General features: G+C 46.4%; 1 protein-coding gene across 2 annotated transcripts in view; it reads right to left on the reverse strand.

Annotated features, from left to right (window-relative positions):
* St6galnac5 (ST6 N-acetylgalactosaminide alpha-2,6-sialyltransferase 5) overlaps nucleotides 1–20,652 on the reverse strand; it is a 167,101-nt gene that overhangs the window by 27,849 nt on the left and 118,600 nt on the right. The window contains exon 3 of one of the 2 annotated variants that reach the window (XM_028754336.1): nucleotides 6,336–6,745. The exons of the other annotated variant lie outside the window; for it this stretch is intronic. Coding sequence (XP_028610169.1) covers nucleotides 6,336–6,745 — 410 coding nt within the window. The remainder of the gene's footprint in view (nucleotides 1–6,335; nucleotides 6,746–20,652) is intronic. 2 annotated transcript variants of the gene reach the window in all.

The following is a 20,652-nucleotide window of genomic DNA, read 5'->3' on the forward strand; positions in this document are numbered from 1 at the left end:
ATTGTAAGATGACAATATCCATGTGGCCATTTGTTATTAATGAGAATATTTGACTAGAGACTCTCCCTGTGTCCCTAAACAAGCTAGATTACAAATAATATAATTATGGATAGACATGTAGTTCTTGCTACCACTCTTTCCATCTATCTATTAATCTACCCACTTATCTATTGTCTATACATGTATGTATGTATGCATGTGTACATATGTATGCATGTATACATGTATGTATACATGAATTTATGCGTGTATGTATGTATCTAACACATCTATCTTCGACTTGTATTTATCATCATCATTTGTTACTTATCTATCATCAATCAATTCCATTTTGCCATGTCTATTATCAACTATCACTTATCAGTCATTAATCTGTCATCTGTCTATACATTCATCTACCCACTTATCATGTATGTATATATGTATCTGTCTGCCCATCCATCCATCCATCCATCCATCCATCCATCCATCCATCCATAGGTCAGAAGTTGTCCCAAAGCACATGAAGAACACCAGTGTTATGACTGAATTTCTTTCTTAGGAGGAGCACATGAGTTAGGGAGGAAGAGAGCCAGAGGGAAGTGTGCATCTAATAGAATCTCTACTTTTACTTTACCTAAGGTCATTCAGAAATGTCTAAGCCCCAAACCGACAAGTTTAAGGAAATAAATCTGCGCATTTTGCCATTCATTAACATATCCGTTCAGACATCTGAGTGGAGGCTGAAGCCGCAGTCTAGCCTCAGGAGACCAGTGGAGACACATTGACAAGGTCTAATTTGAGTCCTGAGAATGAGTCACTGGTCTCCACATTCCACTGCTGTGGATGTTAATTTCAGTTCTTCTGGGATTGCTGCCTTTTCTTTCTTCAGTGCCATGGCATGCCTCATTAGCCAGCTCCAAACACCTTGTCCCCAAGGTCAGACTGTCTGACTTTGCCCAGCCACGGAGCTGTATGTGAGGTGAATAGAGAGCTGAAGAGAGGGCTTCCCAGATACACTTCGGAGCTCCGTGATTTGAGAGGGAAGACTGATAAACAGTTTGCTTTATTCCCCTTCATGCCGGGATAGGGAACATTTTTAAGGAGGCTTTTCCTTGTCGAGAACCTGACAGACACGGGTGGGTTTCCATTTCAATTTCGACACCTAAGCCTTTAACATGTCTTCCTCCACCATTTCAATTTCAAGACCTAAGACTTTAACATGTTTTCCTCCACTCCACAGCTTCCTGACCAAGCTTGTCAAAGCTCCTACAGATGAGGATCACGTGAGCTTGACACTCTTCTGTTCCTGTTATGTGCAGCTGGGTAACCTGAGGCCCGTTGCTGCTGATCTCTGAGCCTTAGTCTCCTACCTACAAAGCAGATACTAGATGCCCTGTCCTCTGGCCATTTGAGAACATTAGAAAATGTCCACAAAAGGGACTGGGGCAGAGGGCAGTGATGACACATAGAGATCCCTCCCTTCTCTCCTGGCTGCTGGGGTGAGTGAACAAGGTAAATAATTTAGCATTCCTTCAGTGCTGTTTAGTATCCAGGAAGAAAACCCTTCCAACCCTCTGGCGCTGGGGTCTGATGGAGGAGGTGCATCAGTAGCAAGGGTAGCATTTATAAAGAACAGAAACCTCTAATATATCCCTTTTCTCTTACTAGACCTATACCTTTATAAGGCTTTGGGCTAGAGGGGTTAGGAAGGATCAGAGCCAACTGAACAAGAAGGGGAAGACGAAAAAAGCCTTCATTTAAAGGGGAGCCCATGTTCACACCTCTGCTGTGTTAATGGATTGGGTAGTTCTTCCCAGACTAGTCAGGTGGAGCCCAGGAAAAAACACAACCCTCACTCATATCCTAGAGATCCCTGAGAGATCTGGGAACCAATGGTCACACTCATATCTTCTGCTTCTCCATTCCCTGGAAACACCAACCAGGGCTTTCCTGGGAGCAGAAACTTCCTGGAAGTTTTCCGGTGATGCCACAGCCTGGAATACAGGAGGATGTGGGGCCACCGGAAGTGGCTCTGCAGGTGGAACTGAGAAGAATACAAAGTAGAAGTCTAGAGGCACTGAAGTGAGGCGCTCTTTTAAGTGCCACTTAAAATTCCCCAGACTTCCTAAATAATAGCCTTGGGATCATGCACCATAGAAACGCAACTGCTTTGTTCTGTCTTCCTGAAAGGATCGGAACTCTTTTTTTCCCCTCCAACAAAGGAATATCTACTGTTTTTACAGTTAATCAGCTGTAATGAAAGAATATGAAGAGCTGTCATGTGCTTATTAGAGAAAATTAGCAGATATTCTTTTATATGATGAAGTAACACACTGAGCTGATAACGCTATAGTGCACACTAAATTACAATTAAAGGCCTTTCTGCTCTGCCAGAACCTCGTTTATAATCTCAATGGAATATTCTTCCTGCAGTTATTTCATTTATGCTTCCTTTATGTAATTACTATAATATTGGTTCTGAATCATATTTTCCTAATGTGCCCTTATTCAATTATAAAGTTATTTTCAAGTATAGTTACTTTCTAATATCAAAGAACATGATTTGGCCATCTCTGTCATCTGCCATGCTTCTTAATTGCAGAGTGTTCACGAGCCAGCTTCATCTCCACTTTTCAGGGTAAAATTTCCTATAAATCAAAATCAAATGACTTGGCTCATTTCTTAAAAAATATTAGCCTAAGCCAAATGTTCCAGTGCCGAGTTTGGTTTGGACAGAAAGCCAACTCTTTTTGTGTCTTCAACATATGCGCTCATATTGTTGGATTTCTCTGCTTACATACAAGGAATATTTTCAACCCAAATGTTCTGGGTTTCAGTCAAATGGAAATCTGTTATGGAAGGTTGTTTTTGTCTCTCAGCCTAAGAATAAGGACGTATAAGAACAGTGAGTCAATATCAGGCCAGCTTTGTAAAGACAGTCTCCTAAGAAAGGAGACGCAAAGCTCCTTTGGAAGGATTGAGACGCTTTGGCGTGCTACAATGTCATAGGTGAGATTGCCCGAGCAGGGCAGAATGGATGATAATTACAGTGTATCTGCAGAATGAGACCCAGGAGCTCAGCTGCAAAGACTTGGCTCATTTCTTATAGCTGGACCAATAAAGAGAGATGTTCTGAGCAGAAGGTTTTCACTGGTCAGGCTATAGAGAGGGGTAAGATGTGTCTTGTATGAGACTGTTCCTTAGGGATCTCAAGAGGTCAAAGGGTGGGATGGTTTAGTCTCCAGGATGCCCATATCATGATGCCCTTGCAGAGATGCAGCAGTGTGCAGTTGTCTTTGTGAACCCTGCACCAGGGTTTTGGGAAGACTTACTTTTAATGGACAATTATTAAGCAAAAAAGAGAGAATGCGTTTTCTATGGTTCAGACAGTTTAAACTTTTTTTTTTGAAATTTCTAAGCAGCAACACTTAATTGTAAATAGTTTCTTGTTCGTCCATTCCTTATACAATGTGTTCTTGGTGAAAGAACTTGTTAACATTCAGGGCTCTTTCCTATTGCTGGGTCACCATGATGGGACTTTATATCAGTTCTTAACTTTTAATCAGGAGTGTCCATATGATTCATGGCTAGGTTAGAGATTGACTAGGTTAGCCACAGGTCTGGACTGTGCTAGTTGTAGGTCTATTGGGCTAGCCTTAAGTCTGTTAGCTGGCCGTAAGTGTGGACTTTGCTAGTCATGAGTGTGACGGACTAGTCACAGGTGTGTTTGGCTAACTGTAACTCTCCTAGTCAAGCCGTAGACCCACTAAGCTAGCCATGGGTCTGGCCTGTGGTAGCCACAGGTCTGTTGTGTCTTCCCAAGTAAGAGACTGCTGCAGTGTCGACAGAGGTAATGCTTCCCTTCTGGGGCTGACGACTGTCAGGCTGAGCCCTCAAACTGCCATAAAGTTCCCAAGGTTAAAAAACACAGCTCTTTTATCTAAAGAATCTGGGGATACTGGACCTTGTTTCCCAGTCATGTGTTCCTAAGCTAGCCAAATAGTAGATTCGGTACTTTCTGGTCTTTATTTTACTTAACAAATCTTTTTAGGTTTAAGATAAGAAATGGAGTAACAGGTGTTTTTTGGTTTTTTTTTTTGAAGTGCATTAGACTCGTAAGTGTATGTTAATTATAGCCGTATATGCTTTGGAAATTAATTATGAGATCAGCCTGATGACCTGTAGCCACTGTCCCTTACTTCCACAGGACTGTGAGGTCACGGAGTCCCTAGGTCCATGGCTGACATTCCAGCTCAGAGCTGTGTCTCCAGCCACCCCTCTGAGGCTGCCCTGAGCACCCCAGTGTATTCCACCCCTCTCTGGCTCTGTCCAGCTTATGACCCTTTTCCCTTTTGACCTTATCTTACGCCACTTGCCCAGATGTCCTGGATGCACCCACAGGGGGACTTTCTACAGTTCCCCCAGCACGCTCACTCCCTGGTCCTTTGGTCCCTTGGGAAGACTTCTATCCCTCCCAGATCTTTCCATACCCGTAGAAACACTGTTCAGGGTCTCAGTCTGCAGCATCTTTGGAAGAAAGCCTTTTGATCACCCAGACCACAGATTTTTCAAAAATCTCCAACTTAGAGTGCGAAATACACCAGGACAATGAAGTCCATTCAGATGTGTGTCTGCGTGCATGTGGTTTTCGTCTCACTTTTACAGCATGCAGTGCAATGGATTTTAGTGTATTCGTAGATACAAGCCTTACTACTTACTTTAGAACATTGTCACATCTAAGCAGACTATCCCGTGTCTGCCCATCCCCACGTGCAAGCATCGTCCCCGTCACGTGCCACCTGAGAGGTTCTGAGTCACTATGTCGCCTTATTCTCAGACAGGTGCCATTACTGAAGAATCTTCCGTAATACACTGACATCATGCACACTGTTATCAAATCTCTAAAAATGTTTACTTTATGTGCACGTGTGTCTTGCTTACACGTATGTGTATGCACCATGTGCATGCCTGGTGCCCGATGAGCCAGAAGAGACTGTTAGATCCCCTGGGACTACAGTTACAAACGGTTTTAAGCTACCGTGTGTGTGTGTGTGTGTGTGTGTGTGTGTGTGTGTGTGTGTGTGTGTAAACTGAACCCAGGTCCTCTGCAAGGGCAGCCAGTGCTCTTAACCACGGCCAGCCCCTCTGCACCGTTGTCTAGTCGTAATGAGCACACTGGAAAACATTGCCCTAGACCGTGGCTTGTCTCCTGCCATGAAAGTTACAGATCCATTTTCTTCCTATCACTACTTGGTGAGTGTCTAAGGCTTTATGTTTAGAGGGTGGCATCTTGCTTCTGACTGTTCCCAGAGGCATGGCGCAGTGCTGAGCAAGGAGTAGGTTTTCAGTGATGAGCAGTGACCGCATGACTGTGTGTCTTTGAAAGGGAAATAATATCTCTCTCTTCTCTCTCTCTCTCTCTCTCTCTCTCTCTCTCTCTGTGTGTGTGTGTCTGTCTGTCTGTCTATGTCTATGTCTCTGTGTGTCTGTCTGTTTGTCTCTCTCTGTGTGTATGTGTCTGTCTGTCTGTCTCTCTCTTTGTGTGTGTGTGTGTCTGTCTCTGTCTATATCTCTGTCTCTCTCTCTGTCTCTCTCTCTTTCTCTCTCTCTGTGTCTATGTCTCTGTGTCTCTGTCTGTCTGTCTCTGTGTGTGTATGTCTGTCTCTGTCTGTCTCTGTCTCTCTGTCTCTGTCTCTCTCTCTCTCTCTCTGTGTAGGCATGTGTGTGAATGTGAGTGAATGTGCATGTTTGTGAATATGTGTGGATGGCAGAGGTCAACCTATCATTCTTCAGGTGCTGTCCACTTTGTCTTTTGAGACAGCGCCTCTCCCTGGCTTGGAATTCATCGAGTAGGCTAGGGTAGGGTTGCTGACAGCAAGCCCCGGGTACTTACTTGTCTCAATTTCTGTAGCACTGAGATTCTAAGCATGTACCACCATGTCCATATTTCCCTTTGGAGCTAAGGATAAAACTGGGTTCCCATGCTAGGGCAGCAAGCACTTCATAAACTGAGCCTCATCCCCATACCCTGTCTTCGATAAGTGCAGTTACTGTGTCCCACTTTTCTTAATGTAAGCCAGTCACCATTTAGCTTTTTTTTTTAAATAAGGACTTGGCCATGAATTACTCAGTAATGGTCACTGTGCTTCAGGCCACTTTGCCTGATACACTCAACTTGAGCAGTCTGTTACCAGGGCGACTCAACATGTGAGCCCCGTTGATGTTGCTGACATGAGCCACGGGTTCACAGCACAGACCCTCAGCTTTGGCTTGGCTTTCAGTGCGCCTGTCCCCAGCACACGTCTTCACCACCCCACCTCCCACCCCCTCCGCTTCCTGCCTGTGCCTGGTACCTGTCTTTGCCAGTCTCCTGCTTGAAGAGCTCGTCAAACTGAAGCATCTTGTGGCGTGTGATCATGAAGGCCTTCAGCCGTGGCAGCACTTGGCTGAGGAGCTGCAGGTTGTTGTACACCTGGCCCTTGCCGTCCCGACGCATGTAGCTGCTGGGGCCCCAGAAGATGAACACAGTGCCTTGGCTCACGTTGAGCAGGTCATGGCGGTTGCGGAGGATCCGCTGGATGCTGGAATGTGCGATGACCCGCAGGCTCGTGCGGTTGCCCACGTCAAGCCCGTAGCCTCGGGTGGGGGCATCATTCATGCGGATAACACACTCTGTCTGGTCGATGTGGGGGCCCTGTTGGCTACGCAGCAGGTGCCCGGAGCTGGTCACCAGGGCGCAATCCTTGCAGTGCATTTTCAAGGGCTGAAAGGTAGAGGGAGGAGAAAGATGGTGTCAGCCACAGGATTTACCTTTCTTGGCATCACCAGGTTCATCCCTCCTTTTAACACCCACCCCAGCCCCTGGCATCACCAGGTTACATCCCTGTCTTTAGATAAGGATGCCTTCTCCCTCCTTTTACATCTCCCCTCCCCCCGACTTGCACCAAATTGTATCTGGTCCGTTGCAACTACGTGGACCCTTGCTTTCTTTAAATCTGCAGATAGAGGCTGTTAGTCTAAGGAGAAAGGGCTGGTGTTGATCTGTTTGTCACTGGCTACACTTAGATACCAGTGTGGCCATGTGAAGCCAGCAAGGTGAAGATTGTTGTATGCTTAGTTAGCTTAGAGATGGGAAGTCATGAAGGCATACTTTCAAAACGAGGTCTTTCCGAATCCAAAGCTGGCTCAGAGGCAAGGCAAAGTCTCTTCTGCAAATTGCGTGACTCAGCATCGGGAACTTTTATTCATCTTACTCCAAAGCTAAGCATTGTCAAGGCCTTTGGACGCTGGCAAAGGATGATGACCCTCAATAAAAAATGTCATTCACGAATCACGTGAGCAATGATGCACAGACTCAATGCTATAACTTGAAAATAAAGAATTAAGACTATTATTCTCATCTAAAGGCGTAGGATAGGACAGAAACCGCAGCATCTGTTTTCATTTATGTAAATAAGGTCTCAAGCTCACAGCCTCAGATTCTGGAACTGGAGTGCTCAGATTCCTTTCTGAAAACGCACCCCCATGATGCCCTGTCTGGAAAGCCAACAGGGACAAAGCTGCTGACAATGCTGTCGAGCACCTTGAACCAATGGTTTCCTTTCCGAACACCTAAGAGCTAACAACTTAAACATCCCCTGTTCATGTTTAGTGGCAATATCTCTTCCTTATTCTAAGATAATGACATTAGAACCTGAGCTCAAGGCCAGGAAGTTCAAAAGAAAATGACAATCTGAATGCCACTGTGTAGCCAAGAGTGACTCTGAACTCCTGATCCTCCTGCCTCCACCTCCCAAGCGCTGGGATGACAGGCACACTCCACCAAACAGCTCATGCAGGCTGGAGCCTGGACTTAGGGCTCCATGCTTTCCAGTGGCATGCCGAGTCCAAGAAAAACATTCTGAAGGGAGGTTGTCCCGCCCATCTCCCTCACAGCTTTGGCCTTTTTGGTTAACTGTGGACTGGACACCCAGCTCAGTGGTCTCAGGAAACGGGATCCATCTAAGCGCTGAAATAGTTTTGTATTTACTGTGAGTTTCCTGAGCCACGGAGTGTGATGTCATAGCCTGACAGAGTGCTCCCCAAGACCTTCTCTCATGGTAAGGTGGGTCCAGCTTTGTTTGAAATATTTGGTTAGCTACAGAAACCTGCTAAGTCACTGACCTCCAGGAGCCTTGGTTTCTTCAACTCTAGCAGAGGAAGAAAACTGCCCTTTCTACCTTGGTAGGAGGGGGAAACCCCTAAGATACGGGCAGTTTTGTTTTTTAGGATCAGTACCATCTGACCTGTGAAAGTGGTCATTGCACGGATCAGAGCCCAGCTGAAGCATGGGACTTGTCACAAGAATTAGTCAGTAAATAGCAGGTGCTCTCAAGTCTATCCGTTAAGTGGTGTGCACACCTGAAACCTCAGGACTTTGGAGGGAGAGGCCGGTATAGTAGTCCTATGATTTTGAGGCCTGCATGCCTACATAGCCAGTTCCAGCTCAGCTGGGCTACACAGCGAAACTGTTTCAAAAACAATCACCATTTAATATGGAGCACGTGGTCAATACTCAGCCAACCAGAGCTGAGCCCTTTGAGCTAATGACGGACACGCAGGCTTGAGAAACCAGAGCCCCGACCACTCCGCGTTATCAGCAGGAATGCAATGTTTGGTTGTGCTTAGGTGACTGGGTGTGGTGGCTGTCCTTGTCAAGTTGACACATCTGGGAAGAAGAAATTCCTCCATTAGATTCACCCTAGGATGTATCTGTGGGACATTTTCTTGATTACATATTAACGGAGGGGAGCCCACCTCAATTGTGGGCGGTGCTACTCCTTGTCAGGTGGCCCTGGGTTATCTACAGAAGCTGGCTGAGCAGGAGTCAGTAGTCCTTGTCCTTCCCTGGTCTCTGCTTCAATTCCTGCTCTGTGTTTCTGTCTTGAGCTCCTGCCCTGGCTTTCCTCAATCATGGAGCGTCATCTATGAGTCAGATAAACCCTTTTGAGTTGGCTTTAAGTTGTTGCTTTTTGAAATTATAATCTATTATCTTTCCCTTTTCTTCCCTGCCTCCAAATCTTCCCATATATGCCTTCTTTCTGTCTTTCTCATTTATGGCCTCTTTTTCCATTAATTGTTGTTAAAGAATGTGTGTGTGTGTGTGTGTGTGTGTGTGTGTGTGTTCCTAAACGGATACAGCTTAGTCTATAATGTTACTTGTGTATATGTCTCTCTCTCTGTGTGTGTATTTTTTTTAAATTGGATATTTTATTTATTTACATTTCAAATGTTATCCCCTTTCCCGGTTTCCCCTCTGCAAACCCCCATCCCATCCCCCCTTACCCTGCTTCTATGAAGGTGCTCCCCCACCTATCTACCTACTCCTGCCTCACCACCCTGGCATTCCCCTACACTGGGGCATCAAGCCGTCACAGGACCAAGGGCCTCCCCTCCCATTGATACAGATAAGGCCCCTTGAGCTCCTTCAGTCCTTCCCCTAACTCCTATGTGTTTTAATACAGCCAAAGAGAGCAAACCAGTGCATGGAGTTAGGCAGCCAGATGCAAAGAAAGAGGGAAACAGAGCTCTTCAAAGCTTGCACGTTGGCGAGGGACCATGGGTGAAGGAATACATCAAGGTGTGACAGGGTTTATGGAAGAGGTCTGAGCTGGAATCTGACTGACAAGGATTAATTAGGCCATTGCAAGGCTGGGGATATTTTAAAAAAAAGAATGGTCAAGTAGCAATTTATTGAGTTCTCCGCATGTGTTGGGAATGTGTCTGAGCTTATTATGCAGTCATATTTATCTTTCAGATAATCCTGAAAGGTATTCTCGCTGCTACTTTACAAATCAGAAGTTTGAAAGATTAAAAAATAAAATAAGTTCGCTCATGATCATACACTTAGGAAAGTGATAACTGGGATTAGAAAGTCGGATATCTGGCTTTAGAGCCAAAGGGATTAGCCGTTAGGCTATCTCCGTGCCAGTGCGCTAGAGTAACTAGAATGTTGGGGGATATTAGCTTCACTCACTGTGTCCCTCCTGTTCTCTCTCCCCCCAAACCGGGTAAGCTATTCCTTAGTCGTGAGTGTTCCAACTCTTAGGGCAGGACTCTGATTTGGCAATAAATTGGCAGCTAAGTATCTTTCTGAAGATCATTCAGAGTAGAACTCAGTCCGGACCCTGAGTCTACGTGGGTAACATGGTCAAGACCATGAACTGCTTGAGGAAGAGCCACACTCCTGTTCGCCTCACACAGTCCCCGGATCTAGGGGAAGGAGGCTGCCAACTGCTCTACTGCGAAGTCTTCTGGGTAAAGGTTCCTTGTTTCACTGAATCGTTCTGTACGTGAATTACACAGAGCTCGATATGGTTTATTCAATGATATTACTCTATTAGCCACTAAATGTGACAGTAGAACGAGGTTGCAGGTTCTTCTCATCTGGGCAAACTGGGAAGCAGAGGGAACAGGAAACACACGGGGCGTGGCTAGAAACTCAAGAGCCCCACCCCCTCCAGCGAGACCAGCCTCCCAAGGCTTCCACAGGCTTCCCCTACCCGTACCACACCAAAAAAAAAAAAAAAAAAAAAAAAAAAAAAAAGTCAGCAGCAGTGGGAGACTAAGTGTTCAAACAGGAGTCTTGGGGGTGGGAGGGCTCTGCAGCTGATCTGTAACAGAGAGTCATTTTATGTATCAGGCACTGAACTTGGTGGATAGATAAAACACGAGGAGATTCCTTCTCAGGGAGCACGCGGTCCAGGGAGAGGATGCTCTCAGAACAATGTAAGGATCCGCAGTAAGAGCTGAACTAACCTGACACAAGGTCTTCTGGGACCCAAGGTAAGGTTCTGTGGAGCCAGAAAGGCAGAGGTACAATCAGCAAGGGATTGTGCCGTGGAAACCAACAGAAGAAGGGATCTTAGGAGGAAGAAGTCGGAACAGGACCGGATGTAGAAAGTGTCCTCTGTCTTTCATGACTAGGGCCATTGAACAAAGGATGGAACAGCAGGCACGGGGAAGCAGAGCCCAAGAGACATTATTACCACCACCACCTCCTTCTCTTCACAAGCTCATTTTTTTCAAAGTTTTAATTTATAGTTTAGTCCGATAAGTGAACATTCGTAAATGGAAGTCTTTTTTTTAAAGAATATTTGGAACCTAAAAATTTGCCAATTATCAGATCGACACAAATCCTTAGAAAGGTTTCCTGTGTAATCCTCACTAATGCAAACCTTTGTGAGAATCACACTCTTACTGCAGATCTTCAGTCTATTCTGTAATAAGGCTACAGAACTTTGAAACAACGCCCAAGGGCTGGTAGAGGGTTGCCATTGGGGAATGGAGACTCTCAGAGCCCGCTCTAACAGTTTCTTCAGTGACTGACGCAGTGCCTCAGGTTGTCAGTGTGTTAGAGGTGAAAGTTCTGCGTCCTGGGAACCCTTCAGTCCTGGGAAGCCCACTGACGCACCCTGTGACAATGGGGAGCTTCTGCAAGTGTGAGGCTGGTCAGACACGGGAGAGTCAGGAGATCAAGTCTACAGCTGATCTCAAACAAGTTCCTAACTTTCTTTAAAAAACACAAGGGACCAACTAGATAACTTGTAGCCCAATGCTGCTGATTCCTTCCCCGTTCATCCATCCTGATGTTCATTTGAAGACCTTTAATGAATACTTAATATGCCCTGAGGCACCATATAACTCAGAACATTTCTTTCATTAGCTTACTTTATTGTTGTTTTTTTTTTTTTACTTTTTGTGTTTTTATTAGTATGTATTAATCACGTACTAGTGGGTTTCATTATGAAAATTTCACACATGTATTTTTAATCATAACCCAGATGAACCTCTTTTGTCCCCTTTCCACTGATTCTTCCTGATATGTGTTCTTTCTACTTGCATGTGTGTGGGGGGAGAGGAGGAGGGGGAGGAGGAGAGAGAGAGAAAGAGAAAGATGAGCTTTTTTAGGGTGGCTTACAGGACCTGGGCACTTTACCAGGTAAACTACACCGCTGAGAAAAATGTCTTTTCTTTCACTATCAGTAACTACTGACCTATAGATCCTTGAGACGGGGGTGGCTTGGGAGAGTCTCTCCCTCAGTGACTGGGTATTGACTTTTCATCTTGTCAGAGCTTAACTCAGGAGTGCAGCAGACTCATCATGGGTGGTAGATGGCAACTCCCAGCACTCCTGACCCTCCCTTTCCTCTGCCTCTATGATATGGGCCCCAAATCTGACCAGAAAGTGGTTGATTCTCCTCATAACAATCTTACCACTATCACACCAGTGGTGCAGCCCGTCTGGATGGTCACTAATGTAACATTAGGGAGACTGCAGATGACGGTGCTCTCTGGTAGCCTGTACTTGCTGGCATTAACAGGTCTAGCCAGCAAAGGGGACGTTTCCAACCCAGCTCCAGACTGATATTTTAAAATATTCTGTGATGAAACCACGTGGTGATGTCTCCAGTAATAGTGTCTTACTATCTAGTTCCGGTGGGCAACCAATCTCAGCGTTACTCGTTCACATGACTTACGGGACTTCAGGGACCTCCCTGACAACAACTTGTCAGAGGTAGCCCACACCTGGTACTTCATCAGCCTATGTAATAAATTTACCTCAGTGGACCTGGACCTCAGGCTGTGCAAGCAGATCTTTCCAGGCTGGTTTTCAATTTTCAGTCACTATGCTCACCATGACTGAGGAGTCTGAAGAGGGATGCCAGCAGCTCATTTCCCCTGTAGTTGTCTTGGTGACTTCTTACAGTTGAGGCTGGCTGACAGGTGAAACACCTCCCCACCCCCACCCCAGGGACACTCCAAGGACCTCCTCCGTTTTCTTATCTTTCCCTGCAGAAGAAGATCTTTTTTGGGAAGAAGAAGGTCTCTAGCTGTGCTGCACATATTCTTTGAGATCACCAGACATAGTCAGAACCCACCAGGAGTCGATCTAAGCCCAAGACAGCCATCAGTCCTCTTCCCTGGCCACGGTCCGAGGTCTGTTCTCTCAGCTTTCCCCTGGCACTAGCACCCATTCTTAAGGCTGTGTTCACATGCTATATGGTAAAAGTACATTGAAGTCCAAATTCTGCCTGTTGCTAAGGGTACCAGTAAGACCAGTCTGCTCTTCTACATATGACATTACACTTCTAGCATCTGAGAAGAGGGCGTACAGAAGGTGGGACCCCTTCCAAAGAGGAAATGAAGTCTGGTTCCTGCGTTCAGCAGGACTAACGGTACCATGGAAGCAGAATGACAAAAAAATCACACAAATTGTGAGACCCGGTTTCTTAGGGTGTACCACAGTCCTCCAAGGGAGCTGTGTTCTTTCACATCTCGGCACCATTAAAATTCTAGAGTCTTAAAGATCTAGGGGAGCATTCACAGGGGGTAAGTTGGTTTCTGCTGCAGTGTCTGTGTGTTCTTCCCTTGAGTGATAGGATGGGGGGGGCAGATGGCTAAGCACAGCATGGGAGGACTGACTCTCGGTTCTGCCTTTGAGACAAAGGGCAGCAGAGTGAGGAGAAGGCAGAGTGAGAAGCTCCAAGGGCAGATTTTACCTAGGAAGACAGCTTGCCTGTCTTCTTCTGCATAGTATCCAGCCTCCCAGCCCCCCTCTCTTTCTCTCTCTCTCTCTGTCTCTCTCTCCCCCTCTCCTTGTATAGTCTCATTTTCTCAGCAGTTGTGTAGGTTGTTGGAAAATATGGCCACCCATATTGGGTCACACCAATCTTGACAGTCTCCTGTGTCCTGACTTAAAAAGGATTCAATTGGTAGGGGGATGTAACTCAGATAGTAAAGCGATTCCAAGGTCCTAGGTAAACCCTGACACCACAAAGAGCTTGGCATGGTAGCACATACCAGTGACGTCATCACTTCGGGTGTAGAGTCAAAAGTAAGAGGTTATCCTTGTCTGCATAGTGGTCTGAGGTCAGCCTGGGCTACATGAGACCCTAGGGAGAGTTATGGCTAAAGGCATGACTGCCACCTTCCTGCTTCCTGTACTCTACGGGAAAGCAAGGGCAGAAGGTACGCAGGCGGCCTTGCTAGGAATTGTCTTGGTTCTGACGCACAGCAGAAAGGGAACTGGCAGAAGACACCCGTCTTCAGAGAGAAGACAGTGGAGAGCGCAGGATGCTGACTGAAATGAATGGCTGGCTGGAAACTGTCCCAGGACACAGGAAGGGCCGTGAAGCCCTTCATCCCCAGTAAGAGCTTCATGCCAAGGTCGTTAAGAGCTGGTTTGAGGTGGAAAATGTCTGGAAAAAAGTTGGAAGCACACAAGGAGTCGTGGGTGTTTCCAGAGTGTTCCTCAGAGGCCCGGCTCTGCAGACCACTCCTCCCACCACCCCATGGATGGGGTCAGCAGGCTGCTTGGGTGGTGGGTGGGTGGGTGGCAGCCTGTTTAGGGGCACATGAGTGTGTACACAGATGGAACTCTAAATTTACTTTTGCTGTTTCTTATGTACTTGGGCAACTTGCAAGTATTTCCCACCATTCTAGAACCCAGGACAGTGTGTGCATCCTTCAATGGAGGCTCAAAACGATTTTAGAATGTATGAATTAATCCTTCTATCATATTCCTCTGTAAAACACCCCACAAAACACACACATGCACACTCATGCACACACATGCGCACTCATGCACACACGTGCACACACAATGCACACACAGGCACACACACGTACACACATGTGCACACATACAAGCACACACAGGCACACATACACACGGGATAGGGAAACATAATTTCTATCACGGATAACCCCCTCACACTGTAGTGACAGGAACATTTTTATCTGAGAAAGCAAGCTAAGAAATCAAGGTCTGATTTTTGTCACAGCCCAAAGAGCAAGAGCAGGCAGAATTCTCTCTGTGACCCAGCTGCTGCCTCCTGAGCCTTTCTTAAGAGAATAGAGCAAGCCAAGTCAAATTAAAGCTGACACCTAAAATGCCTGGTGATGTCCTTGTACACAGTTGTAGCCAGCAACATCATGGCTTCACTTCTTAAAACTGATTTATTTGGCAGGGGGAAAGGTACCTGAGAACGAGATGCACATTAGCTCAGTAATGACACTGGCCTTGCCCTGTGGGGGCAGCCCGTTGGTCTGGAGCAAACAGATATATTAAATGGGTTTAGGTGTTTCGAGACACTCTGGCCTTGCAATCTGATGTTTTCCTGTAATTACCAGGCTGTTATTAGCTGTCAGTCTCAGTTCAGGCACGTTGGGGAGAACCATGCTGATTATTTAATGTGAGTTGCCAGGAAAATGTTACTCTCCCAAGAAGTTGCTTTTCCTGCAGCTCAGTGACAGGCCTTCTCACCGGGTCCACAGAGCACCAGGAGTCTCTCCATTCAACGTCTCTCTCCACATAGCGCTACCTATATTGTTTTTCCACCCCTTGCCTGGATGAGGATAGTCAAGCTCTAAAGCAGAAGGCCTGGCCTTGTTATAATGGGCGTGGCCTTGTTGAAGTAGGCGTGGCCCTGTTGGAGTAGGTGTAGCACTCTAGGTGTTGTCTTGCTGGAGGAGGCGTGGCCTTGCTGAAGTAGGTGTGTCAGTCTAGGTGTCTTGTTAGAGGAGGCGTGGCCTTGCTGGAGTAGGTGTGTCACTCTAGGTGTTGTCTTGTTGGAGGAGGCGTGGCCTTTGACACTGAGCCAAGTCTAAAAACATGTTGTTGTTGTTGCCGTTGGCCTCAAACCTGCTTCTTATACTTCTCAGATGAATACATAGAGTAAATGGCTTAGCTTTTTCAAGTTCCATTTTTTTATCCATATCATGAACGTGAGGAATTTGCTCTCAAATGAGAGGTCTGCCATTTCGATCCATTTGCCTCCAATGACTGCCCCCCCTTCCCTCCCCCCCCCAGTCCCACGGTTCACGTATTACTATCTGCTCTGTCTTCTCCGTCTAAGTGACTGACGTCTCTCCTCAGCGACGAGAATTCAGCTCTGCGCTGACGTCTCTCGTTCACCTGTGTCCATGTCTTGCAGAAATTCCCAGTCATCCTCAATATGCAAGTCACATTCTGTCATGCTGCACCTTTCAGTGGCTTCCTGTTGAGCGAATAAAACCCCAGACTGCCTTCAAGCTCCATGCCCTAGCCCCACCATCTGCGGCTTGCCCTTCGGCTGTCCCTCCAGCAAGCTCCAGTACAGCCATTACACCACCATCTCCCCATTGCGTCTGATGTGCATCGTGCTGGCTGTCCCCTCTCTGTGCAACACTCCTTCATGACCCTCACAGGTAACTTCCCATCTTACCAGCAACCTTCCCCGTCTCTTGGCACTCTCTCCCATGACCCAGGCTTTGTTTGATTTTTATAAACTCACCTGTCACCCTAAAATAATCCTAATTATTGGCTCTTTTTTTTGTGTGTGCCTACATGTTGTTGTCTTTCTTATATTCTGGGATGTAAAAGGAGAGACACTATCTTATTTGTACAGTTTCTATAGCACCACAAAAGATGTCCAGCACAGGGGTGAAGTGCATTTGAACAAACAATTGAGCGTCAGGAAGGAGTGTGAGGCCCTTACATGGGGCATCACACAAAGAATTACATGGGAAAACTTGTGTTCAAGATCACCATTCAGCAGATAGCCAGGTCCAGAGACTTCCAGACTCTGAGAAGTCGATTTTATTTTCTAGAGTACAATGTTGGGGTTTTGTGTATGTTTCATAACCATAACTAGCACTGAATTAACTTCAAGGGGAGGCCTGGGAAAGCCCATAATTTCCTTTTAATTTAATTGCATTTTAATGAGCTTTTAACATCCAGTCTTATTAAGATATAATTTGTATGCCATAAAATTCACCCGTTTTTATTTTATTACAGTTTTTGATACTGAGTCTCATGTAGCCCAGGCTGGCCTCAAACTCACTATGTAACCAAAAATGACTTTGAACTTCTGATTTTGCCCCTACCTCTTAAGACATGTGTGCAGTACAATGCCTGGTGACAAATTCACTGATTTTAAACTCAAGTTAGGTGGACATCACCATGATCTAATTTTAGAATAGTTCCATCATTCTAAAAAGAAACTCCTGGCCCTTTTATAGGCCCTGTCCATTCCCCGCCCACCCCCTTTGACTGTCAGGTGGCATTTTATCTCCATCCAGATCTCCCTTCTTTTGCTGTTTATTGTAAATGGAATCATCAGCTGTGGTCACACACTCTAGAGTTGACTTGTGTATCTCGTCACTAGTGTGTGTGTGTGTGTGTGTGTGTGTGTGTACATGCACATCTGCGTTTTATCTCTTGTTTATTATGAATGGTGTTATAAATACTCAAACACAAGCCTTTATGTGAACTTACATCTTTGTGTCTCCTGGGGAACCTAGGAATGACATTTCTGGATCATATGAAATCTTGTTTATATCTTAGAGATTGCTAGCCTGCTTCCCCAATCAGCTGCACATTTTCCACTCCCAATGCAGTGCGTAGGGCTTCTCTGTATCCTTGACAGTGTGTCCTGTTCCCTGGTTGATGATAGCCTTTCTGAGAGGTGAGGGGAGATGTCTCGTGGCAGTGCTTGTCGTTTTCATGTTCCTAATTTTCCCTGTTTTGAGTTTCTGATTTTAAACGTGTATTGTACCCTCCATTGCACACTAAACGAGTCACCAAACGGAATCATAAATGTCCAGCTGACTTGTATGTGCCGAGCCATACAAGTGTCGATCTTCAGTGTCAGTCTGACTGCATTACAACACCACCCTGAGATCAGTGAGGCATACCAGGGTGTCTGTGAGGGTGTTTCCAGAGAGTTTAACTGAATGGGGAAGATTCACACTGAATCTGTGTGGCATTGTCCCCTGACAGGTGTCCTGAGTGTCCCCTGACAATGGTCCTGAGTAGCATCTTCCCATGACTGAAGACCTCACAGGAGATCAAAAAGGAAAGAGAGGCTGGCTGAGGTTTGGCTTTCCTCCTTGTTCTGACCTCTGCCTGCTGTGAACAGTCTCCTCTGCCCTTGGCTCCTGTTGCTAGGATGTTCTGCCCGAGCTTATGTGGCCAGCCTGCTCTGAATCCAGCCCTCCAAACCTCTGAGCCCTGGTAGAGCCTTCTTCTTAGGTGTCTCTGCCAGTGACCAGAAAGCAGCTAATGGAGTCCTGCTTGTCTTCTTCATGATCCTTACACGATAAATGACTGGAATTTCTCATTTTTGGTGCTTGGCAGATGTTCGGGAAATACTTGAAATAATTTATTGACCTTGTGACTCTTATTTTATTGGTAAGCAATAGATGGTTTTCTTTTGTTCTCCATGAGTGTGCACAGTTGAAGGGTAGGTTACATCCGAGAGCCTCCTCCTTCCCTGGGATGCTGGCACAGTGGTTGGTAGTTTACTCGGGCTCACCTGCCATCTTCCTATAATTCCATGATGCAACTGCCTTCACACACATGGAATTACTCCCTGGAAGACAGGCCACATAAGGACCCCAATGCACCGAGTAGTGTAATTAGAAGACTGCTTTTCATTAGCCTAAAGAGATCTTGACGGTTGCTGGACATGCCTGTTTCTACAAATCTGACTCCTTTGGCATCTACCGGCTTTGAAAGAAACCTTCGACAAATGTGACCATGACCCCAGGCCTGGGAAGGTACTGAGTCATGAGAACTGAGAGTTCTCTATATGGCAGAGTAAAGAGCAGGAAAGCTAGCCAGCATTTGGTAGCCATGGTGTTAACGAAATACAAGTTACTTCTTTCCCCACCCTTTCATTTGTTCAACACACAGCTCTTAGGTTCCAACTATTTATGTAAAGGGATCCCTCAGGCAGCTGCCCAGGACACTACTGTCTTCACCCCTACTCGAACATTGGAAGGATTGCACAATACAACTACACAGACTCTTCACAAGAAGAGACGCCCATGTCTCGTTCAGTCAATGAATGAGAACAACCCATATGACCAGGACAATGAATGTACAGCACCGGACAGGAAGAAGCCCAGCTTGGGCAGCGGGCATGGGTACACATCTTAGGCCCATCATTGTTACAAAGCATCTCAGATGAAGGTCTGGGTGTGGCCATGTGTGACTGTAATGCCTGAACTTAAGAGGTGGAACACAGAGGGTCACCTCGAGTTCCAGGCCAGCCTGGGATGTGTGAGACTCACGACACAACAGAAGAGACAGAGAAAGGAAGCAGGGAAGAGAAAGAGAGGGACGAGGAGGTAAAGGAAGAGTGTTCATGAAAAGGGGGCGGGAAGGAGGTGGAAGAGGAGAAGAGGAAGTGGCCAAAAAAAGTAGGAAGAGAAGAGGAAGCCTGTGCAAGGGACGGGGCTTGTTGGAAACAAAAATGATACCGGAAATTAGAAATTCAGAAATTCAGAGAACCAAGCAGACAGCGACAGCACGGATTCTGAGAGATCGGGAATGCAGGACCTCAGCAGAACAGTCTAGAAGGTGGGAGGCATGCAGTGGAAACGGCTCCTACCACTGAAAGGCACGGTGGACATAACACCCAGCATCTCAGCAGATGACACGAACAACGGTCATCTAGTCTTCAAAGGCTGTGGTCAAACTTTGTTCCCTTAGGTAGGAAGGTACAGAGTCAGTTTGGAACCTTCAAAAATCATCTAGACAAGTAAGGTTTGGTGCCACGAGGGATTGTGCTCATGGTGTTTTCAGCTTTGTTTACTTATCAGTCTGTTTCTCAGTCATACACTGGAATGAGGTGCTAGCCTGAGAAGTTATTGCTGGAGGGAATAGGAACTTTACAGTCCTCACTCAGGTAGGATAGCGAGGTGAACTTCCCCCAACCCTGTGCTTCCTTCCATCAACCATCACATGGACATGGCTGTGTGGCCCCACACATCTTCAGTGAGTGTGTCTTTAGGCTGAGACACAGGCCTCCTGACGGACCTGAGCAGAGGTTACTTAGGAAGGAGACACACCCATGACTCTTTGTTGCCTAGTGAACTTGATCCGTGTAGACGTTGGCAGAGCAAAGGGACGAAGGCCAAGCCCCTAGGTCACCACCTCAACAGCAGATTAAGAAGCCTCACTTCTTTTTGACCGTGACCAAGAAACTTGTCTTGATCTGTTGTACCTTCTGGGCAATCTGTTGGGGACAGCTTGTAGTAAGTGTCATTTTATACAAGGAGACAGGAAACCTGACCTGTTGATGCTTACTGCAGCCTGAGGCGGGAGGACAGGTTCTCATTTCTTTTCTGAAGGATGCTCTCAAACTCAGTGATCTAGAACACCCCCGCCCCCACCAAGAGATGCAGTTTGCATCTCTGAAAGGCGTCCTTCACAGCTTGCTTCGAAGTGATCTACGTCAGTAACCGGTAACTCCCCGCACCGGGTCATGCTTGGCTTGCTTCCCTTAACAGTCCCTGACAGACAGTCTCGTCCTTTCTTCTGTCTGAGGCCAGCCTCCATTCAGAGCACACTGCCTGGCTTGCTAGGTCCGGCATGTTCTTTTCCTATATATCACTTCAGCCCTTGTGCCAAGGCCACCTGCCCGGCTGAGCTGTGGGTCCTAAAAATTTCTTGGGTTAAAATCCAGTGATTCCCCAGCTTTGGAGCTTGAGAGGATTCTTCAGTGTTCCTATTTCTTAGTTCTCTTACCTGTCCAATGGTGGAGGACGTACCTGTCCAATGGTGGAGGATGTACCTGTCCAATGGTGGAGGACGTGTGGTTCAGGGGACAATTCTGCATGCTCTTCCTGCCTCCTCCACTT

This window comes from Grammomys surdaster, unplaced genomic scaffold (genome assembly GCF_004785775.1).
Source record: "Grammomys surdaster isolate TR1022 unplaced genomic scaffold, NIH_TR_1.0 125996, whole genome shotgun sequence".
Taxonomy (NCBI): Eukaryota; Metazoa; Chordata; class Mammalia; order Rodentia; family Muridae; genus Grammomys; species Grammomys surdaster.